The sequence below is a fragment of the Phlebotomus papatasi genome, chromosome 3 (assembly GCF_024763615.1).
Source record: "Phlebotomus papatasi isolate M1 chromosome 3, Ppap_2.1, whole genome shotgun sequence".
NCBI classification, from domain to species: Eukaryota; Metazoa; Arthropoda; class Insecta; order Diptera; family Psychodidae; genus Phlebotomus; species Phlebotomus papatasi.
Genome location: NC_077224.1, coordinates 70,463,194 through 70,486,047, shown reverse-complemented (window position 1 = coordinate 70,486,047; position 22,854 = coordinate 70,463,194). Strand labels below are relative to the sequence as shown.

At 33.6% G+C, this 22,854-nt stretch overlaps 1 protein-coding gene across 2 annotated transcripts; it reads right to left on the bottom strand.

Moving 5' to 3' along the window:
• Positions 1-9,331: 9,331 nt before the first annotated feature.
• LOC129808183 (ras-related protein Rab-40C) lies at positions 9,332-19,870 on the bottom strand. 2 transcript variants are annotated; one of them, XM_055857952.1, is made up of 4 exons: positions 19,469-19,870; positions 19,236-19,396; positions 18,753-19,169; positions 9,332-9,863 (listed from the first exon to the last, which is right to left on the bottom strand). In XM_055857952.1, the coding sequence occupies exons 2-4, from the start codon at positions 19,372-19,374 to the stop codon at positions 9,643-9,645; spliced, it is 777 nt and encodes a 258-aa protein (XP_055713927.1). In that variant the 5' UTR covers positions 19,375-19,396; positions 19,469-19,870; the 3' UTR covers positions 9,332-9,642. The 2 variants fall into 2 exon arrangements, with proteins under 2 accessions (XP_055713927.1, XP_055713926.1); XM_055857951.1 differs by having other exon boundaries at positions 18,753-19,396; positions 19,469-19,863.
• Between the last annotated feature and the right edge of the window lie 2,984 nt (positions 19,871-22,854).

Sequence of the window (22,854 nt, the reverse complement as noted above, 5' to 3'; positions counted from 1 at the left end):
GAAGGATTTTTCCTCTTCTGGGGAGAATTTTCCCCTATTCGGGAATGGTCTGGAAAAATCGAAGACTTTTCCTCGGAAAATGTGGAGGAATCCTCTAGGTATGGCCAGGGAATTTTCTCATTCATTAGGAGGAAATTTCCCCTTTAAATCCCCAAGAATTCAGGTAGAAACTTCCCCTTAAAATTTCTCCTTGAATTCATCGGGAATTCACTGAGAGCTAGCCAAATTTTCCGAGGAATATTTTAAGGAAATTTTCCAATGGAATTTAAATGGAATCTCTTTGGAAAATATCGACACCTCAGCAGGGTAATTTTTCCAGAGATTTCACCCTAATTCTCGTTGTTGAAATCCTCGGAGATTTTAGGGAGAAAAATCCTGACGTAAATATCGAAATTTCGTAGGGAAATCCTAGAGAAACATAATAGAAATTGCACATAGAAATTTCTCTATAAAATCCATTGAAATTCCCTAGGAAGTTATCGTGTTTTCCGAAAGAAGAAAATTCAAATGGAAACCCCTATGATCTTCTTGGGAAATTTCCATTCTTTAGTGGGTAATTTCTCAAGCAATTCCACTCGAAGTCCTACGATGGTTAATCTTGGAGACTTGCGGAGGAAAATTCCTTTGGTACCTGGTGAAATTTCTATAGGGAATCCCCTGATGAAATTTCCTTCGGGAGGATTTTTTTATGGGGCAAGTAGAAAGATCTGTCATTCACGGTTCAGCAATGCCGAAAAGTAACCATCCCGTCAAATAATTTCGTCAGATTTCTTGCAGATTTCCGCAGAAAATATCTACATCTCTACCGAAAATCTGCCGAGAAATCTGTAGATATTCCTACGAATTTTATTTGAGCTTGGGATAAAATTCGTCAGAAATTTTTGCAGATTTTCTAACGAATTCTGGTGCACACTCTGACGAATTTCTGTAGATATTTTGCCGATTTTCTGTAGATTTTTTTTTCTACATTCCAGACTTTCCAGACAGCTGTGTCTGAAAAGATGGAATATTTTTCACTGAAGTTTGGAAAATTCAATAGAGTGATTCTTAGTGATATCACAGTGTTTATATAAAATGATGAATTCTGCGACGCCATGTTCTAAGTAGAGAATAGTGAAGTGAAAACTTTAAGCAGAGTGTCAACCTAAATTTCGTGTTTTTGTATCATTCCATGGGCGATTTTTAAGAAATTAGTATTTTTGCTCGCATCTTTTTAGTTATCTAAAATGTTTAATCGGTAATGCTTGTTAAGCAGAGCATACCATTTTCTTTATAACTCCTACAGTTTCTTCATAAATCAACAATATTTTTGTGAAGTAATGGACACTATGCAGATTTCTTATGCAGAAATTCTGCCGAAAATCTACAGAATTTCTCTAAATGTACTAGAATATACCGTTACAATTCAAAAAACCTCCGAGTAAAATCGGCAGGTAGAGCAATGATTTGACGGGATAATCTTTGCCGATTTGTTGATCCTGCAGGGGAATTCTGTAACAGTATGACAATGTCATATGGCAAATTTAACTTCTTTTAGTGGTAAATTCGGAAGAACTAATCGAATAACCGATACATGTCAGTTACTATGAGGTTCCTAGAGCTCTTTCTACTGGCCTGGATGCTCCTGAGCTTTAATGTTACACTTGGCTCTTCGTTATCCGGCTGACGTAGAGACAAAATGACGTTGAATCTGGTCAACGGTTTTTATATTTATTTATATTTGTGCTGTGTGAATATGTTTTCTGTCGAAAAACAACAGAATTTTTTTCGTGGTACGTTTTCGTTTCATTTTGTATCACGATTGTGTGTCAAAATCTTTGATAAAATCATTGCTTTGGATCCAAAGACAATGATAAAAATAACACATCAATTCATTCTGGACAAAATGCATGTTTCGTAAAAAAAAAACATTTTGAATACATTAACGGCCAGTATTTGACAGCTGTCACCCGTATATCGATCTGCCGGTTAACGAAGAGCTGAGTATATTCTGCTTCCGAATTTACCATCAAAATTTCTCACATGATATTGACATATTCTTAAAAAGTTTTTCTACTGGAGATTGATCTCCAGTTCACTCGCTGACCAGACTTTTTCATTCCTTGGGTTTACAGATCGTTTCGAAAAATATTGAGACCATTTACATAACCGCATTAAATTGAGAATTGAGCTTTATATTTCAATTTTCTCTATGTAAAAAAATAAAAGCTCTGTCTAGAAAAGTGAAAGAGCTTCCTTTTGACAAAGTTTTACTAAACTTCGTTATTCACTTTCTCCTTCAGAGCAGTTAATAAAATCTTTGAAAATGATGAAGGCACATGGCAATAAAAGTGAAGCAAGTTTGAATAAGGTAAAAATACTGGTAAGACTAATTTTGATTTAGCTTATCTCATTTTTTATCTTGATTTTTATATGTTACCTTAAGGCCTCTATACATTGGGAGCCATTTTCGTCAAAAAATGCGTTTTTGACAGAAATTTGACGTTTCCGCCTATAATACTGCTGGGTATTTCCTTCAAAAAAGTATTTTTTGACGAGAATTGTTTCCAATGCGTAGAGGCTATTAGAATTTGAAATATTTAATACATGAACACTGTACGCTCTGTGTCGTTCTGGACATGACAAACTCCAAAACAGCTTTTGTAATGTTTTGTTCTGGAAGTTAAACGGAAGCTAAAACGGTCTTCACAGCAGAGATTTAGCCTAATTCCCGAAGGTTTTAAAATCCTAAATGGCGACCAATCTTATTGCTCTTTTAGAACCTAGTAAGTCATTCGTCCTTAATAATCCAATCCTAGGTTAAATTTACCAATATATTTTGAGTGGTAAGAAATAATAGCAGTTAAGCCATATGGCTAAGCTTTAGGTCTGAATTCCGTATAAGACGACGGTGGACACCATTGAATTCTTTTCTACACATTCAGATACTACCGCATTTTGCTTTCAAGAGACCCATATCTTAAAAGCATTATTGCTTAAGAATAAAATAAGAATGTAAATACTTTGTAGAATTATTTTAATCCAGAAAGTAAGACGGCGGAATTTGCTTCAATATGGACATAAATTTCTCTAGTGTGTAGAGGCCATTAGTCTTTTCTTTGAAATAGAGCATTTTGACAAAATTAACCTGCACATGTGCAAGTGCTTTTCATCAAAATCCTCTATTTTGACGAAAATTTCTCACAATGTGTAGAGGTATTTGAATTCATAGAATCGTCAATCAGAGCAAGTGACACTCAACTTAATCAGTTTTCTCCGGAGTGGAAATAGGAAAAATCCTGCGTTCACTCAGGAGCGAACTGAAGACCTCTCGTTATCTAGACGAGTGATCTATCAAGTGAGCTATTAGAAGCAACTTGCTCACAATAAACTAAAAATCCATGGACATTATGGGCTACCGGCTCAATTGTACGCAAGATACCGTTCCCAAATCTTACAACCCCAAGAGTATTCAATCGAAGTGCAAAATGCAATTGGTAAAAGTCGTGTAGCAAGTCAAGTAGAGCACGTGGCCTCCTATAGCTCAGTTGCTAGAACACTTGTCTAGTTAACGAGAGGTCTCCACTGAGAAAAAAAGAGGCTAGTTTAACTTTTTTTCGGCATAACTTTTATACTTTTCGGGTCTAAAAATATATCAAAATTTTTTAATGTTAATTTTACACCTTTTGAGGGTAAAATCAAGATGAAAAAAGGGTAACTTTAACCCATAATACACCTAAAAAGGGTAATATTTACACAGATTTCGGATCAATACTGCAGGGTAAAATTAACATTTCCGGAATGTTATTTTAACTTTTTCGGATTTCTCTCAGTGTTCCTCCAGTTCAATCCTGGATGGAGACAGGAATTTTCCTATCTCCCCTCCGGAGAAAACTGGATAATTCGAGAGTAACTTGCTCTGATTGACGATTCTCTGTACTTAAATACAATTTATATTGTACAAAAAGTTCGCAAATTCTCACGGTATTTGAATTTTTTAGAAATTATTGAATTATCCACAACTTTTTACAATATTTGAAGTTAATGGTGTCACTGTAAGAGGCGCTATCGTGTTAGTATGTTCGTTTGAAAAAAAATATTTATTTTTTTATTAAATCCTAAAATTAAATTATTGGACTTCTGTTAGTTAAACCGAATTGTAAGAGCCTAAGTATTTTTATTTTTGTAACCCTACTTTCTATAGTACTAACTTCTGAAGGAATTATAAAGACCCAAGATATTTGAGGTTATGTTACGAATTTCAGATATTTAAAAAAAATGTGGAGAATTCCAAGACCTCTCAAAAATACCTAAATTTGTCAAAAATGGATAACTGGTTTGCTCAAAATAACAAGTTTAAAATGACCGCTACAACAGTACCATTCACAAAATATTCAAACTTGCTCATTTATATTTCCGTGCTAAAAAATTTACTATTAAAAATAATAGTATTTAATAGATTTTTCTTATAAGCTGCGTTTAATGTGGAGTTGAATTGTTTATCAGCGATTGATTGTGAAGCAGCGTCTTTTGCACGAGTCATATTTTTTCAGATGGAAAATTAAATTGTTCGATTTTCGCTTACAACGAATTTTCAGGAGTTCTTCCTGAAGAATTTTGAAATACATTTTAGAACTTAGATTCTTTATTTTATTACGCACTTTGCATTGCCTTTTAGATTCGGAAAATTTCATAAAACCTAAATTTCTATCTCTTTCTTTATCTAATGTATGGCGCTTGTTCAACTCACTCTTTCATACTCAAATCTAAATTAAATTTAGAGTGAAGTTCAAGCAAAGAAGAAGAAGAAGAATGTGAAAGAGTAAGATAGACATACGTAATACTACTGAGAAAGATAAGGATATGAATTTTGATTTCATAAAATTTTCCTGATCTAAAAGTTCAAGAACCATAGAGAAATATTTTTGTAAAACAGTTTTTTAATGCTAAAATGCACTACTAAGGACCTCTTTTTGACTTTTCCACTCTACTATAAATGCAGCATTAAATGGTTAACGTTTACAAAATTATCCCTCTTTAGAGAACTTTGGTAAAGTATCAAAAATGAAACAGAAATGTCCCTCTTTTTGCCTCAAAATGCAATCAGTTGTTACCAGAAGTATATGATGAAATGGAAGAAAATACTACTTTCAGCGCACATTTCTAAAGACAAAAAAGAGAATTCTTCTAAAAAAAAATATTGCTTCAATGCACTAAACTGGCGCAATTTTCAGTAAAATTTCTGTGTTGCTCATATTATAGTAAAAAAAAAAGAATGAAAAAAATTGAAAAATAAAACAAGTAGAGAAGAAATAACAATGCAAATAAAAATTCAAAATGTAGATTTGAGAAACTTTGGTGAAGATTAAAAATCACACAAATAAATACATAATTAATATCTTATTGTATCAGTAAAAAGAAGAAAAAAAGCAATTTGATGAAAATATTAGCAGAGAAAAACATCTTCACCAAAAGACAATAAATTTAATGAAAAAAAAATTATAAAATGGATAAAATATTATACGATTTTACTGAGAATATTTTCTCCTACTTAGAATGTGTCATGTTCTTTTCCGTGAAAAATAAAGTTTTTTTTCATTTAGTTTTATCGCGCACAGTAAAATCAATGATGCATAACTTTGATTATGTTGAAAACTTTGTTCTTAAAAGTAAATAAAAATGATATTATACATAAATTATAAATTGAGATAACAAGAGAATAAAGTCGTTTTTATATTTAACTGATCTTTTATTGGGCCACAAATGGGGCGAAAATAGAAATCTGTATTTTCTAATTATCTGGTTTTGAAATATGAAATCATGATAGTAACCTTTTACCAACATCGAATTTCGTAAGTATAAAATATTTTAAAAAATATTTCACCATTCAGATCTATGATGATTATTTGCAGAATATTTATATTAGAATTAGGTAAAGAATCAATTACATATAATATTAACAAAATAATCAGCAATAATATTCAATATTCTCAAAAAAGTGCTTTTGTTTATGGTTCGCACGCGGGAGCCTTCGAACAATCTAATTTTTTTCTTTGTTAAGAAGGAGATGAATTCAAATTTCTAAGCCATAAGACAGATAATCATAAAACTTATCTTCACATCAAAGTTACAACGGCGACAATATAGGGTAAATATCCTAATTCAAAACCATTTCCAGACGCTTTAACTTTGACAGAAGATTCAACACATTAAGTTCATATTTTTTCTGAAGACAATTACATAAATTTGCTCCTTGACTCTTCTAGAATGTTACTGTTTAGTGAAAATTCTTTAAATATAATTTGAAAACCTATTAAATACAAGAAAAATACGTGAATGTAAAATTCTTCTATTGGAAACAAATTAATCCAAATGGAGACAAGGGAAAGTTGGTAATTGGAGACAAACAGTGTAAGTGAAACCGCGACGAAAGGCTTCCAAAACCCTGTTGAGTTGCTCTTGAGTGCAGGATTTGTTCTTATTCCTTGTCTTTTCTCCTTTCCCATCTATAACAATAGGAAAATCTCTCCAAAAAAATCATATTTCCGGGGTTCCCTATTGAAGCATTTGCAGAAAAACCCTTATTGTTCACGAAATAGGTAATTATTTCATTTGAAATTTTCACGTACCGTTAACAATAAAAATTAGCACTTAATTTAACTAAAATTAGCCAGAAATACAGTAGACTCTCTCAATCGGGAATATGGGGCAAAATGTCATCCGGTTTAGCGATAGAATTAAGCGTCAAAGCCTTTGTAAATTCCACAAAAAGCGCTCAATTATAAAGAATCACGATAAAATAGGAAGAACTACAGCGAATTTGATCGAATTAGCTTCATAATTAAACATGAAAATTTTCAACAAAATTTGTCGCCCGATTGAGAAAGAGCCGATTGAGCGAGAGTCTACTGTATTCATAACTTTATTTCACGAAAATTTGTGGCATAAAGCCTAAAAATGATAAAAGACACTGGAATATTCGGAATATGATAGATTTTACATTGAAAGTAAAGGACAATTGGGCAAAAGTGGTTTGTGCTGCGTCCACCAATGATACCTATATCATTGGATAGCCATTTGCAAAAATAACAACTTTTGTTCCGGAGAAACGTTCTAAACCATGGGGGAAAAGTTCTAGACCTAGAGCATAAAAACTATTTTGAAGAACATGAATTGTAACTTCAGATATATTAAATGGACATAATATGGAATGAAATGCAAATTTCAAATCTAATGGTCTTTACACACTAGAGAAATTTATATTCATATTGAAGAGTTTTTCCTGCATAAGCATATGGAATTTGCTTCAATATGGACATAAATTTCTCTAGTGTGTAGACGCCATAAGATAAATAAAGTACATGATCTAAAAAGATTTCTTTCAAAAATAAGTTTTTAGACATGTTTATTTCTATAAAATGTTTTTGAGAGGGCAATGTAAACTTCATTGTGGGATGGGATCCACTGTATGTCTTTACAATGCATAACGTGCGTAGGAGGACATTGGAACATGGTAGTTCAAAGTCAAAACTTTAAACCTCATATCTCAGAGATTTATCAACCGAATTTAATCAATGAATACTCATTCGAAAGGTATCGAAAAAGTCTACAAAATGACGGTATAGATAAGTTCATAAGTTGACCGCAAGGGGCGCTCCAGGTCATCAAAGTTTTCAATTAACAAGAAATGTGTTAAGTTTCGAAACTATTCAACAGATTTTAATTATTATTATTAATCGCGTCGAGGCCTAAAAATTAAGTATGCGTTGTCCAAAAACGGGCCACGTCAATGGCAAGTGGACTTGCCGACATCAAATCCCCTACTCCACATGGCACAGGGGCAACGGATAAACACACAAGTGGGGGTGATTTGGATGCTTTGCGGAATCTTTCTTTTCTCCATTTTGTTTGTTACACTTTTGTTTTTCCTAAGTTTGTCTTTGAAATCTTTATCTTCGGTAATCTTTGTTTTTTGAAAACTTTGTCTTTGGAAATCTTGTCTTTCATATATTTTACAAAAGTAAATTTTATTAAATAAAGTAATGAAATTGCAACGGTGTTTTTTGAAATTTTTTGTTTCGTCCTTTGGGGCAAAGAGAAATTTTCTGAGAAAAGGGAAATTTATGGGAAGTTATAAAATATACTTGTGCAAAATGTAGGAAAAACAAGATTTTCAAAGACAGTTTCTAAAAAACAAAAATTACCGAAAGCAAAAATTCCAAAGACAAACTGGGAAAAAGAAAATGGAAAAACGATGATTCCCGATCCTGTTAACTGTTCTGGTGTCTAAAGACTAGAAGCAATTTTTGTAAAAAATGTCTTAAAAAATTCTGACGTTTCTGTCTACAAGGATAGGGGAAATTTTCTTCAAAAAGGCATTTTTTAAAGAAATTTCTCCTAGTGTGTAGAGCTAGAGGCCTTTAAGACAAAAATTGTTCTCAGAAATCTTTCGACCTATAGATAAACAACCAATAGAAAATAAATTAAACCACTTTGTAATTTAATTGAGGACGGTAATTTATTATCAAATTACATCATGTAAATGGAGATTACAAATTAATTTCACTGCATTCTTGACTTTTAGTAAGTAATATATTTTTAAGTTGTTCCTTAACCTAAAATCCTACTTCTATTTTTTTGTTTTGTACAAAATAACCAATTTTATCTCTAAGACAAAAAAGATATTACTCGAATATATGGCAATTTTATGTTTTTTCAGCTGTTTTTCTTTTTCTTTTGTTAAAAGTCCTGTCATCAAAATTCATGTTTTTTTCTGTTATTAAAACTACAATGCTTTTGCTTTCAATATTTTGTAATGTCATTTTTTTTAATTGTTTTTTTTTTATGGAGCAAAAATTCGGGGTATACATTTTTAAATTATACTTTTTTTCTTAACTATAAATTTAGTATTTGGTATTAATTCCACATATTATTATTTTGTTTTTTTTTTCAATAATGTTACAAAGAGAAATATACAGTATAGTAAATTTTTCTCATAAATATGCAGAAAAGGAGAATTCTCCATAAGATAGCTCAATAATTACAGTACAAAAAAAAAACAAACAAACTAAGAATCAAGTAATTCTTTTTTTAACTTCTCTTTGTAATCTTAAATACCGTATAAATGGGACATATAAAGAGAAATAATATTAATATTCATAATAGAATTTTGATAGTGAAATTAATAATTAATAATAATAATAATAAAAAAATACATCACAAATGATATTATAAATTAATAATACATCAGAGAAAAAATAAATTTGTCGACCTCAAAATGTCTCACAAAAAAAAAATTCCTTCAAATAGGGATTACTAGTGTTAGTTGTTTCCATTTCTACGACACACAATCTTTTTTTAAAAACAATTTTATTTGTCTTTAATCTAATTATACAAAAATATGCTCTTTTCTCGTTATTATTGTGTCTCTAAAATAAGAAAAACTGAGAATAAATTGAGTTGTAATGTTTCTTATTATCTCACATTCCATTTTTTTCTTTCTCTACTTTTTTTCTTTCTTTCTTTCAATAATCCACACTCAATTCAATTCAGTATCTCACACACTTCCTACACTAGCATACCTATATAACATTTTGTTGTTGTTGTTGCCCAGCAGCACACATTGCCTGAGATTGTTTTCCATTTTGATGAACGGGAAACACCTCAGGATATGCAGCAACTGTTCCTTGTACTGTTGGTCTGTGTTGGCGTCTTCACGCGTCGATTCTTTGAGTTGTTCATGAGCGTGTTGATGCACTGGGATGAGGTGAGAGCATAGGACTTGAGATGGGACTTTACAGTCGGTGGCAGAGGTAGTGTGTCAATTGCATAAACGGATGTCCGTCGGACGATTGTTCGGCAGCACAATTCCTGAAGAGAGAGCACTGCAAAGAGATGCACAAATTCGCAAAATATTTCTTTTGCAGTACAATTCCAGTTGTTGTGCAAAAAAATTGGTGAGAAAGCATCCAAACTTTGTGGAATGCTCAAACAACTGATTTATAACCGATTTAGAACCGACAAAGCGTCACAGGGGTCCCAGGCTTTGCGACTTGTAACTTTGATGCTATACCTTAAAGAACTTTCACATCATTTACCAGTTACCGATTCGCAAACCATTTAAATCAATTCCTAAATCACTCAAAAGATTTCTAGGATAAAAATTACTTATTGGTTCATTACCGGTTCATAACCGATTGGAACCGGTTCAGATCTGTCAGAAATTCCAAGACCTTTCCGACGAACCTAAACACGAGTTCATTCGGTTGATAAATGCGCTCTCTAGAGCCTTTTTTTTACTTTTTACCCTAAAACACCGTTTTTAAGAATGATTCAACGGTATTTTCGTATATGGTCGAAATTTCGCCTAGAAAACCTCTAAAACAGATCCAAAAATGAAAAAAAAAATCGCTCGATGCGTTTTCGAGCAACTCTGAACTAGGAAATTGGCTAAAAAGTGTGCATTTCAGATTTTTCTTATCATTAAAACAAGCTGACGCGCTAATAAAAAGAGATATTCGAGCAATATAAATCAATTATGATTATTTGAATAATTCGCAACCGATTGGAACTGCTACAGACAGATAGGGAATGTCAAGACCTTTCCAAGAAATCCAAATTTAACAAAATCGGTTAAAAAGTTAGCTCTTTAATGTGATTGACCTTTGACCTTCTGTAATTCAGAATGGCGAATTTTCCGGCCACAGGTAGGGTGGAATCACCAGTTCTCGCCAGTGCCCCACTCACTTACATTGAAATCGCTATTTTTCGCAATTTATGAAATAAATGAGTCGCAATTTTTTTGTATTGTTTCTGCTTCTACGCATAGAATCGAAAAATAATAATTATTCGTTTTGGATTCACGATTTTGATCACTTTTTAGAGCAATATTTTAAGCAAGTGCATCGAATCCAACATCTCTTACCAAATGTACTAAGTGTCGTCAAATTTTCATCAGGCCAAAAATACCTATTTGGGTAAATAATTTGTCTATTGAATATTTAATTGCACTTGTGGAATACATAAAATTTGTATTTAGTCAATTAATATTTCATTTTATATTATTTTTGTATAAAAATGAGGCATGGCGAGAAGTGGTAATATTCTGGAATTGATTTTACCACCTGTCGCCATATCTTTTCAATAGGCGACGCTAACTTCACTTCGTACATTCTCAGTTGTCAAATCTGCATTGTTTACTTTCTGCAAAAGCCCCATAATTTGATTTCTCAAATAAAAGTGAAGAAAAATCATTTAAAGAGAGTAATAATAAAGTGATCACAAGGAAAGAGAAATGGTGAATGTATTCTTTTCATAGCATTGCCTAAAATAACCGAGTGTGGTTCTTTTCAAGTGGGTGGCGAGAAATGGTTACAAATTTTACAAAACTGGCGAAAAGTGGTAAAAAGTGGCGACGAAATGGTTATTTTTGCATTATTAATAAAAATCAGTTTTTTAAGTAGTCCAGCGTTATGTTCTAGGATTATTGTTTTCACGTATCTAGAACCAATACATCTAAGTAACTTTGTGTCAAATTTGACTTGTAACAAGGATTCAAAAGTTATGATTAAATGAATTTAATTTTTTCCTAAACATGGCGATAGCCGGTTATTCCACCCTACATTAGGACCAGTAGCGTACCTAAGGGGGCCCGCCCAGGGCGCGAGCCTCCAGGGGCGCCAATGTTCCTTTCTTTTTGTAGACAACTGAACCCTGACCCTTTATTCTTGCCATGTTGAAGTAAAAAGATTTTAGTAAAATAGACTCCGAGTTTTTCTGGAGAGCCCTTCTAGTTCTTACAATGCCTTTTGTCTTTATAATCTATTGCCGTAACACTTAATTTCCTCGGAGACTTTCTGGGACGCCTCTCTAGTTCTTAAAATGCATTTTATCCTTTATCTATCAAAATTTCGATAGTTGAAGTAAAGAAAAAATCTTTTTTAATTCCCTCACTTTCTGGGGCGTCCAACTGTTCTAAAGGCTTTCTTGGCTCCCATAAAGGTTTCAAAATACATTTTGCCCTTTATATTTTTGCATGATTTCATGTTTAAGTAAAAAGGGACACTTTAAATTCCTTCAGGTGCTTTTTGGGTTCACCTAATTTCTTGCAGAGCTTTCTTGGCGCTCCTCTTGCTCCTAAAACGCATTTTGTCCTTATTATTCTTTCAAGATTGCGAGTTGAAATAAAAAACACTTTAAAATATTAAATTAAAATTGTGCTGAAAGCTCAAGCATAAGGTGGTTTAGATTGTGCTGAAAACTCGCACAGCTGTTAAACATAAAACGATGAAGATTAAGAAAACTGTTAAAAAATTAGATTCAATTTTGTTTGAGCTATGCAGGACTTATGCTCAATTTTAACCATTTTATTTTGAGTTGTGCGCGACTGTACCGGTTTTGACGATTACCATCTGTTTTATGAAGTCCAACCGCTGCCGCTGTGCATGTTTTCAGCACAATCTTAACCATTTCATTCTTAAGCTGTGTGTGTTTTCAAAACAATCTTAATCAAAATACCATTCTTCAAAATTTTGATTTTTTACTGTTGATCAACATTGAGTAATACATTCCTTGAAAAGGAAAGCTTCCACTTTTGCGAACAATTTTTACCGTGGTAAGGGCGCCTTCGCATACAACCGCACCCCCTTCACAAGTGTCTAGATATGCCACTGACTTTTAACTAAATCGGTTAAAAAATAAGCCACCTAAAGTGATGGCCCTGCGACCTTCAATAATTCAAAATGGCGAATTTTCCGGCCATGTTTCGACGAAATGTTCGCCTGGACTACCTCTAAAACTTGTCTGAAAAACATTGAAAAAGCTTGGGATAGATAATTTAGAAAAAAAGACATGATTTTGTGGAGATCGATTGGGATGAGAGGAAAAGAAAAAAATCGTCTAGAGATATTGTTTTTTTGGGGTCACCGAAGACCGCAAGGTAATATCTTTTACCGTTTAAGCTCCAAGACGGTGACAAGTTGAAAAAAGTCGATTATGTAATTGCCCTCTCTTTGAGTTCGAGCAGTATAAAATAAAGCTAAACAAAAGATTTCGTCTCTTGAAAACTTGTCAAACGGAAATTACGGAAACTGCTGAATGAAGCGGCATTATTTAACTTGGAAAAAATTGTTTTTGATTATAGCACTCCGTAGTGCTTTTACAAACTTTCAATGTCCGATGAAGAGGTTCCAAAAGTAAACGATATCTTTCATTGTTGCCCTCTAGATACACTCAATCCCGGGATTAAGCACATTTTCGGGACCGAAAAAAACGCGTGAAATAGCATTACGCATCGAGAAAATTTGCATACCCGCAGGGGCTTTCAAAAAAAAGATTCAACTGTTTAATAGAAATGCATTAACAAAACAGTTACTTTTTGGATAAATAATAATAAATGGTTGGAATATTTAAAAAAAACCTTAATAAAAGAAATTAAAGTTTTATTCTTAAATACTAGCAAAATGTTTTCAAATTTCCCGCGTCGCAAAATAGTAGACAGGGGTAGAATTAGCCAGCAAATGAAGCTTTTTTTTCGCGAGTGACTTGTGAAAAAATGATAAGGTTTGTCTAATATTTTTATGTTTCATAAGTAGCATTAGGATATTGGCTATATGAAACAGTGTAGTCCAAAGCTCTAAAATCGTTGAGTTTTTCTAGAGAGGATAATGAAAAAAGTATGACACATTGGCTACACTTGCCCCGGCCTGGGTAGAAATAGCCACTTTTGGGGTACTAATTGCCACTAGTTTCCCAGATGAAATTTTAAACTGGAGATACCAAATATTGTTTCACTTGATACACTGAAGCCCACTGATGCTAAATATGTTACTTAAACCTAAAGAAAAGGGCTTTAGCCAACTTTTTTATGATGTTTTTGTAATTGAGGCAAAATTAATGCAAATATTCTGAAAAAATATATTTCTCAAGTTGCTCATACAAATGGCAATATTGCTTGGAATATCAATAGTACTTTTTCATCTAACAATTATCCATGTACTAGTGAAAAATCATTGATAGTTTTAGCCCGCCACGGAAGAGTGACTACAACTGCCCCGAGGGCTGTTTCAGTGCTTATCATCTTATATAAAAAAGTGGATAATTATTATCCAAGTGAAAAATATTTTTTAATTAGGTTTATTAAACCAGAAACGAGGTAAAACTATGAAATCTTGACTAGAAACCCAGAAAACCAAATGCTGGTCCAAAAACTGTAACATCAAAACTACAATTTTATACCCATTTTATAAAAATGCTTCTAAATTGTAGGATAACAGGATCAGAGTTATAAATATTTCTGGGAATATAGGGATGTGTTCCTACTTTCATTAAAAAATACTTTGCTCGATGTACATTTTAAGAAAAACGAGAAAAATCCACTGTCTACTTTTACCCCTGGCTATAGGTACCCCGGTCTCCCCTATACATTCAGGCGTATTTCAAAAATGATTTCTTAAATTCACTCCCAATAGTAGGCAAACTTGCATAATTATGTGCATAATTCCGTCAGGTGCATAATCCCGAAGGACTTAATGCCGGGACTGAGTATAGATCGTGAAATTCTGACGATTATGTCGGCTCCAGACTTGAGGTTTAGCCCAGTTCCCGAAGGTCTAAAAAATCTAAATAACAAGCAATTTTATTGCTTTTCAAAATATAATGCAATATTTGCCATTAATAACCAATCCTAATACGGGCTTCAGACCTAAGGCTTAACTATCTGGCTTAACTCCTTTAATTCCTCATCCAGCATGATTTTTTAGGAAATTCTTGTTTAGGATTGAATACTAAGGGCAAATGATTCATTAGATTTTGAAAAATCAATAAAATTGCTTGTTATTAAGATTTGTGAGACCTTCGGGAACTGGGCTAAACCTCCAGGCTGAAGCCGACCTAAACAACAATTTCCTAAAAAATTAGAGGACTTAAGCCAGATGGCTAAGCCTTAGCTCTGAAGCCCCTATTAGAAGCGGATTTGGTCATTTTAAGATTTTTTTGGTCCCTAACTGTGTTATCACACTTAAACATTAAAATTTTAATATGATTCACATTAATTGTCGCTGGTGAGAGTCTAAATGTCTAATTTGTGTGTTTGAATCATTTTATATTCAAAATTTGATCTATTTGTTGATAAAAAGGTAGACTTGGCCCGCAAAATTTGATATAAATTGATTTATAGCATTAATGTGAAAAATTAATGCGATTTTCTCTTTAATTTTTTAATGTGAAAAATAACTATGCTTTAGATAAATTTAAACTTATTTTTGCAGGCCAAGTCCACTTTTTTATCAATAAATAGAAAAACCCCAAATATTAAGTGACTCAAAAACACAAATAACATATTTGGACGCTCACAAGCGACAATTAATGTGAATCACATTAAAATTTTAATGTGCAAGTGTGATAACGCCGTAATAATAGGTCGGGTTGGGGAGTGGTACAAAGGGGTTCAATATTTCTTTTATCAAAAGTACTAAATATCAGCTATATATTACTATTATGACCAGTGCACAATAACTTTTATTTTCAAAATTTCCCATGAGAATGAGCGAGATGACTAGACCCAGATCTCACTCATTCTTATTGAAATGTCAAAAACATGTTTACAAAACAAAAAAGTTATTGTGCGTTGGGCATTAGATGTAATGCATTTAATGGTAGTGAAGCCATTGTGGAAACAAGAGAGTAAGGCAAGGGTTGAAAGTCAAAGGCAATACCCCATAACTAATAATTTTGTCTTTAGCTTTCGTGTTATTCAGCTTGGAAGTCAAAATATCCAAGAATTGTGAGAAAAATTTAAATTAAGTTTGAACCCGTTAATTTTGTTGAAATTGTAGTAAATGAGATCATTAATATTACAATAATGAAATTCTAATAGTTCATTTAATGGATTTAAAGCAAAAAAATAAAATGAAGATGGTCTGTTTGAAAATCTCGTGAGAATTCTCAAAGAAGAACACCATGGATAACAATGGCAAGTTCAGAGAATTAACATGGGACAGTGAATTTTTGCACAATAGACGAGAAGCGGAAGTTCTTTTTTTTCTTGCCTTTTCTGTCAAGTGTTATTTTAATGCATTTTAGAATAATAAAATTAAAAAGCACCAGCCAGTCATTTTAAGTACGGAGAAAATCGCAAGCACGTGTTAATTTCTTCTTTAAATATTGCAAACTGTACTCTGAATATTCTAAAGAGAACGCAATAGATACTCAAATAGGCAGCAAAATTTAATGAATTTTGCCAAAAGAAGCTTTAACAAAAGGTTCTAAAACCATGAAAAATGTTTTATTATTCAGTTATTGCTGCTAATATAGTTCGTGATTATCATTTTTACCAATTGCAAAAACGATTTTTAGGCCTGTGCTACGAGAAAATTAAATCAAAATCTAGCATTTTGACGTAATTTTAAGCGGAAATTGCTATTACTGTCAAGAAAAATTTAATCGTTATTTAAGTTTTTATATGCCGTACACGTTGTACACTAAATAAAATCAAGGATTTATCTTTAGCTTCTTTATGAATAAATATAAAAAAAAAACTTTCCTGCAAATTAGCAACAAAAAATTGATTTTTTATTTAAAATTAGTTTTTTTTTGTTTAAAATTTTTTGGCATAGGGCGCATATCGAATTCCTTGAAGATCTAATAATTTTCTAAACTTCATTATTCTTATTACAAATTGACACCTTTACAACTTTATGAAATATACTTCTACACTTGAAGGAGAAGTCCTTGTCAAAAGTTTTTCCAATTTATTTGGACAATCTCCTTGAGTCATTAAAGTTAAAGACAGAAAAGGCGAACTGGAGACGAAGTCCACCAGACAATTGCCCTTTTGCCGATTTTTGTTGCTTTTTTATTCCGGTCACTTCAGATTAATAAATTACTGTACAGGAAACTTTTCAAAAAATCCAAAAGCGAACACGTTTTCAGCAAATTCGAATTATTCTGGAAACATTCACACATCACATTTGGGATTTTATTTTTCTTGATTTCAGGCAAATTCGAGATTTCGGTCAAATTCAGATCTTGACTTTCAGAATATTGGCTCATTAAGGATTTTGACCCATTCGTTACTTTGACATTCCGGGATTGCAAACTATTCAGAATTTTGGCTTTTTGGATTTTACCCAATTCGAGGTTTTTGGTTTCGGGAATTTTGGATTTTAGAATTTTAATTTTCCGGATTTTGATATTTGGGACTTAGGTGTTTGGGGTTTTGGATTTGTGCCCTTTGGATATGGTCTTTCGGGAACTGGACACTTTTAGCATTTTGGCGTTTGGGAATTTGACCATTTCGGGATTTTGGATTTCTGGATTTGGGTCCCTTTGGGAATTTGGTGTTACGTATTTTGCCTTTTTCGGGATTTTAGCTTTCTAGAATTGGGCCCTTTTGGGATTTTAACATTTGGGATTCTAAACTTTTCAAGATTTTGGCTTTCGGGAACCTGGCCGTTTCGTAATTTTGGCTTCCGAATTTTTTTTCCTTTTCGGGATTTTAGCATTTAAGATTTTGGCATTCGGAATTTTGGTTTTCGGAATTTTGGTTTTCGGGATGTTGGCTTTTCGCGATTTTGGCTTTCTGGATTTGGTCCCTTTTGGAATTCTGACTCTTTCAAGGTTTTGGCTTTCGGCATTTTGCCGTTTCGGGATTTCGGCTTTCGGGTTTTTTTCCTATCGGGATTTTAGCGTTTGGGATTTTGGCCTTCGGGATTTTAGTTTTCGGGATTTTGAGTTTCGGGATTCTGACCTTTTCGGGATTATAGCGTTTGGGATTTGGGCTTTCTGAATTTTGCCCTTTTCAGGATTTTACCGTTTGGAATTCTGACAATTTCGGGATTTGGATCTTTTTGGGATTTTGATGTTAAGATTTTGGCTTTTCGGGATTTTAGCTTACTGGATTCGGGCCGTTTTGAGACTCTGACCCTTTCAAAATTTTAGCTTTCAGGATTTTGGCGTTTGAGAATCCGGCCGTTTCGGTATTTTGGCTCTCGGGTTTATTCCCTATCGGGATTTTAGTGTTTGGGATTTGAGCTTTCGGAATTTTAGCTTTTTCATGATTTTGGCGTTTGGGATTCTGCCCATTTCGGGATTTAGGCGTTCCGGAAATTTTCATTTTGGCTTTTGATTTGATTATTGGGTCGTTTTGTCATTTTGGCGTTTGGGAATCTGGTCCTTTCGGAACTTTGACCCTTTTACGATTTTGGCTTTCTGGATTTGGGCCTTTTTGGGATTTTAACGTTACGATTTTGCGTGGAACCTGGCCGTTCCCGGATTTTGGCTTTCTGGATTTGAGCCGTCTCCGTTCCGACCCTTTCGGGATTTGGGCTTTCCCGATTTTGGCGTTTAGTTTTTTTGGCATTCGGATTTTCAGCTTACGCGATTTTAACCGGATCCTGATTCTCTTAAATTATAAAACTAATGAAAGTGCTTTTTCCGCAGGAAAAGCGTTTAAAAAATATAATTATGGACAACATATAAATCAAATTGACAAAAAAGGCCAAGGGGTTTTCTTTTCAATAAACAAAAAGGATTGCAATATTCTGCCAAATTATTCTTCGGTAGAAAAATTTTATCAAGGGACAATAAAGTAGGAAATCTAGACCCCGGAGGAATGCTACTGAAACAGGAGGCTTGTAGTCCGAGCCGGAATTACAGGAAAGTTTCAAAGCTGTCTTAAGTGAATCCCACTCTCGGAGATCTCAAAAAACCTAAGGCTTTTCCCGGGAAAATGTATCTCTACACGGGGAGTGTTAATAATTTTTTGAGACACTAACCTTTGTTGGATCTCCAAATCCTCTCCATACCATTCCGATGGAGTGCCATCCTTGCCAATTCACAGAAAGATTCACGAATATTGAAGTCACATAGTGGTGAGATCTCGAAACATGCCATTTTATGGCGAGACGCATACAATTCCGCCTGCTTTGCTGCCACTTGTCGCTTGAAGGCCAGGTGGAGTCGATTGCCCACAAGTACCTTGGGTACTCCTGGTGCATGCTCCTCCACTTCCTTCAGCCAACGACCGATACCGTCGAAGCTCCATTTGTTTGTAATATCGTACACCAGAATGATGCCCTGGGCACCGCGAGAGTACGACCGAATGATGGTGGAAAACCTACCCTGACCGGATGTCTCCCAAAGCTGCAGCTTCACCCGTTTCCCATCCAGAAGGATCGTAGTTGTTTTGTAGGCTGCAACGGGTTGGAAAGGGTAGCTGCTAATCTGTAAATTTTGAGGAAATCTTGAAAATTTCTTACCGCTTCCACTGCAGAAGGGGCTCTCAGATGAACCATCCTCCAGGCCTGAGATAATCTCATGTTTTCCCACATCACTGTCCCCGACCAGCAGCACTTTCAGCAGATAGTCGTAATCCTTAGCCATTCTCATTTGTTCCATATGACAGTTCTTGGGGGCAGAGCTACGAGAGAGAGAGAAGTGGGCTTGTGAGTGGCGTGTCCAAGGATAGCCACTTCTTTCCGCCTCAACTCACCGTCTTTCTCACTAGAATCTCGCCTCTCGCACTCCACAACTACTTCTATCCATCTATTTGGCCAATTTTCACGCAATTCCCCGCGACACAGATGATGTGCGTATGGCACTGGGCAGTATTCGCGTCTTTTTTGCGCAGCAAACGCACAAGGACCCCAAAACTGGCCACCAAAGGGAGGTATCGCGTTTGGTACTTTCAACCGGATTTCCCGTTCTGCGGCCACTGGGTCGCACAAATTCAATTGCAAATGGATACTTGGGGCACTTTTTAGGCTTTCTTCGCTATTGCTATTGCTTAAAACTCCGTATTTTTATCGTTTTTGCGATAAAAACTAAAAATCGCAATAAAAATCACTCGAAAATGTCAGACATGACTGAAAGCGAGTACTAAAAATGACAAAATTTGACATGTCATTATTTTTTTACATTTTTCTACGCGGCCGCTAAATTTGAAGAATTATGCATTTTTAAGTTTCTTTTTTAATTTCACATATTTCAACAGTAAAATAATTTATTCTATAAAGATTCAGAAGAAATATTTGCTAATTAGTCATGTTCTTCTCCTAATTTTCTTCATTTTCCAATTTATTTTTGTATCTCAGGAGTACTAAAATGCATTGGTAAAGCTTTATGAATCTATGGTAGTTGAGATTTTTATGCGCACCATGAATACAGATTTTTTATATGAAAGTACTTCTCATTCGTTAATTTGATTAATATTGGGTAATAATATTAGATACAAAGAATCACGTTTGCTGAAATAAGTTGTCGGCTGAAGGATATAAAAATAGCACAAATCTTTAGACAAGTTATTGTTATCTCATTTGTTCTAATATGAATATGATCCTACATTTAGTTTCCTTTCCTGTCCCCCAGTGAGATTCTTATTTGCTTCAAGAGCAATAAATTTACCTTCGAAGAACTTATCCAAAAGTGTAATGGATCTATCAAGAAACAGCCGCTGCCTTGCTCAATTTTTGAAAATTAATGTAATAGTAATTAAATTGTACTAGCATTTATATTAGACTCTATCAAATTCAGGTATTTAAGATCAAAATGTCACGGGAATTAGAAATTCATGCGTCAAAATGATTTAAATGCAACAATAGTTTTGTTCGGATGATTGGGAGACAAAATGACAGATGTCCGCTTCGTAATCCGGATAGATTTTTTGAATTTGTTCAACGTCTCGAAAATATAATTCAGTTTTTTTTTTGTAGAATTAGAATAAAAGTTTTAAAGAATATTAAAAAGACATAATTAGAGAATTCTATGCTATTATAAAGTAGACTCTCTCTCAATCGGGAATATGGGGCGAAATGTCATCCGGTTTATCAACAGATTTAGGCATCAAGGCCTTTGTAAATTCCACAAAAAGGGCTCAATTATAAAGAATCACGATAAAATAGGAAGAACTACAGCGAATTTGAGCGAATTAGCTTCATAATTAAGCGTGAAAATTGTCAACAAAATTTGACGCCCGATTGAAAAAGAGCCGATTGAGTGAGAGTCTACTGTACTTCATTTGTTAAACAAAAACTTCACAAGATAATTCATTTTCATTGCTGAACAGACATGCATACATAACCTCAAAATTATTTTATATGTATCCGTCGAGAACTCGTCCGGATTACGTCGATCCGGATTAGAGAGCGGGCACTGTATCTCTACATGTTAAATTTACATATTCTATTTTTTTTTGTAATTGCATGAAAACTCTCAAGGATGAAAAATCACAACAAAAAATTATAAATATAAAGTCTCGAAACTTATTATTCTAGCTTTAGTTTGAAGACAAGTGCATTTCGCATGAATTTGAGGATTGAGAAATAGAGGAAAGCGGGGCACCTTTAAATTCGGGACAGTTTTGTATTTGGGATTTTATTCAATCTTTAATGGAATTCACCCATATCATCATGTTATTTAGCTTCTCAGTCTGTTCAGCTAAATTGCATCATGATAACGATCCATTTTATTTAAAAATAGGAGAAAAATCCCGCAAATTCAAAGGCGACTCACTTTCCTGTACTGTCGCCTTGGTTGTTTGTCTATCGCTTTGGTCTCTAAAGGAAAAGTACACGCCAAAAGCATAAAATTTCAATTTTGTTCAATCCTCCTCATGAAAATCATATTCATCAGATGTTGACATTAGGTTCCTTCTCTTGAAGATATATGTTCGAAAACAAGAAAGCAAATAATTAAAATTTATTAACATAAAACCTGCAGACATCAACGTTTTATGAACACTAAACCTTCTGACCGTATTTGGTCGTTTTTCCTAGTACGCTCGGTCAAATAACAGATCACGGTTTGGCAGGATACTTAACAATTTTTTCTAGGAAAAGAGAAATGAAATTAAAATTTAAACACTGAAAAATATATTAAATGCCTATTTTAAGAAATTCATAAAGTGTGACAGCGGCATTGTACCATTTAAATATGTGTTGATTTTAAAGTTATTAAACCGGTCAATTTGACCGGGTCTTGGTAGGTTTAGTCTCATGGCTTCTACATACTAGAGAAACTTATGTATATATTGAAGCAAATTCCCTACTGTTCAATATAGACATACATTTTTCTAGTGTGTAGAGACCATTAAGGAAATCCAAGAAAATTTACTTTGGCGTTATTTGTCAATTATCATATACAAAAATCACAAAAAAAAAATATCTGTTAAAAAAGAGATTTCTGAGTGCAGTAGACTCTCGCTCAATCGGTTCTTTTTCAATCGGGTGCAAAGTTTTGTTGACGATTTTCACTTTTGATTTTAAAGCAAATTTGTTCAAATTTGTTTAAATTTGCTGTATTCCCCTTGTTTTATCGTGATTCTTTAAATTTGAGTGCTTTTTGTGGAGTTTATAATGATTTTGATGCTCAAATCTCTCGATAATTTCGATGACATTTTGCCACATGTCATTAATGCTGATTTAACTGACGATATGCCCGATTAAGAGAGCGTTGTAGTAGAATTGCATTGTTTACAGCGAATGTAGATAAAAACATATAAATCTAATTTCTTGACTAATCCAACCGACGAATTAATTTTTTTTATTGAGGAAAATATCTCAAACTGATAATTTTATACATTTTATATGCCACATTAGTCTTTACTTTACATTATTTTTTATTTCAGATTTTTAAAAGTTACATATAAAATAGAGACAAACCAGAAAAACGATTTTGACGGCAGTCCTTTTTGTGTTAAAACTTTTCATAGAATATTTTAAGGCTGATTGAACAGAGTGAGATTACCGAGATTACTCATCCGGATTGCAATAGCTGTGACCGGGTGAAAATTGCAACCCTCTCGTGGGAAAAAGGCTGCTGAAGTCTTTGTTGAAAAGCTTTACAAAATTGTCGGCACTCCGAAAAATTTCGGATTAGTCA

Bases quoted from the DNA above. Each gene is read 5' to 3' on its own strand.
- LOC129808183 (XM_055857951.1), bottom strand. From the start codon at position 19,374: ATGGAACAAATGAGAATGGCTAAGGATTACGACTATCTGCTGAAAGTG. The intron at 9,864-18,752 runs GTTAGTGTCTCA...ATCTCTTTGCAG, and splicing joins GATTTGGAGATCCAACAAAG to TGCTCTCTCTTCAGGAATTG.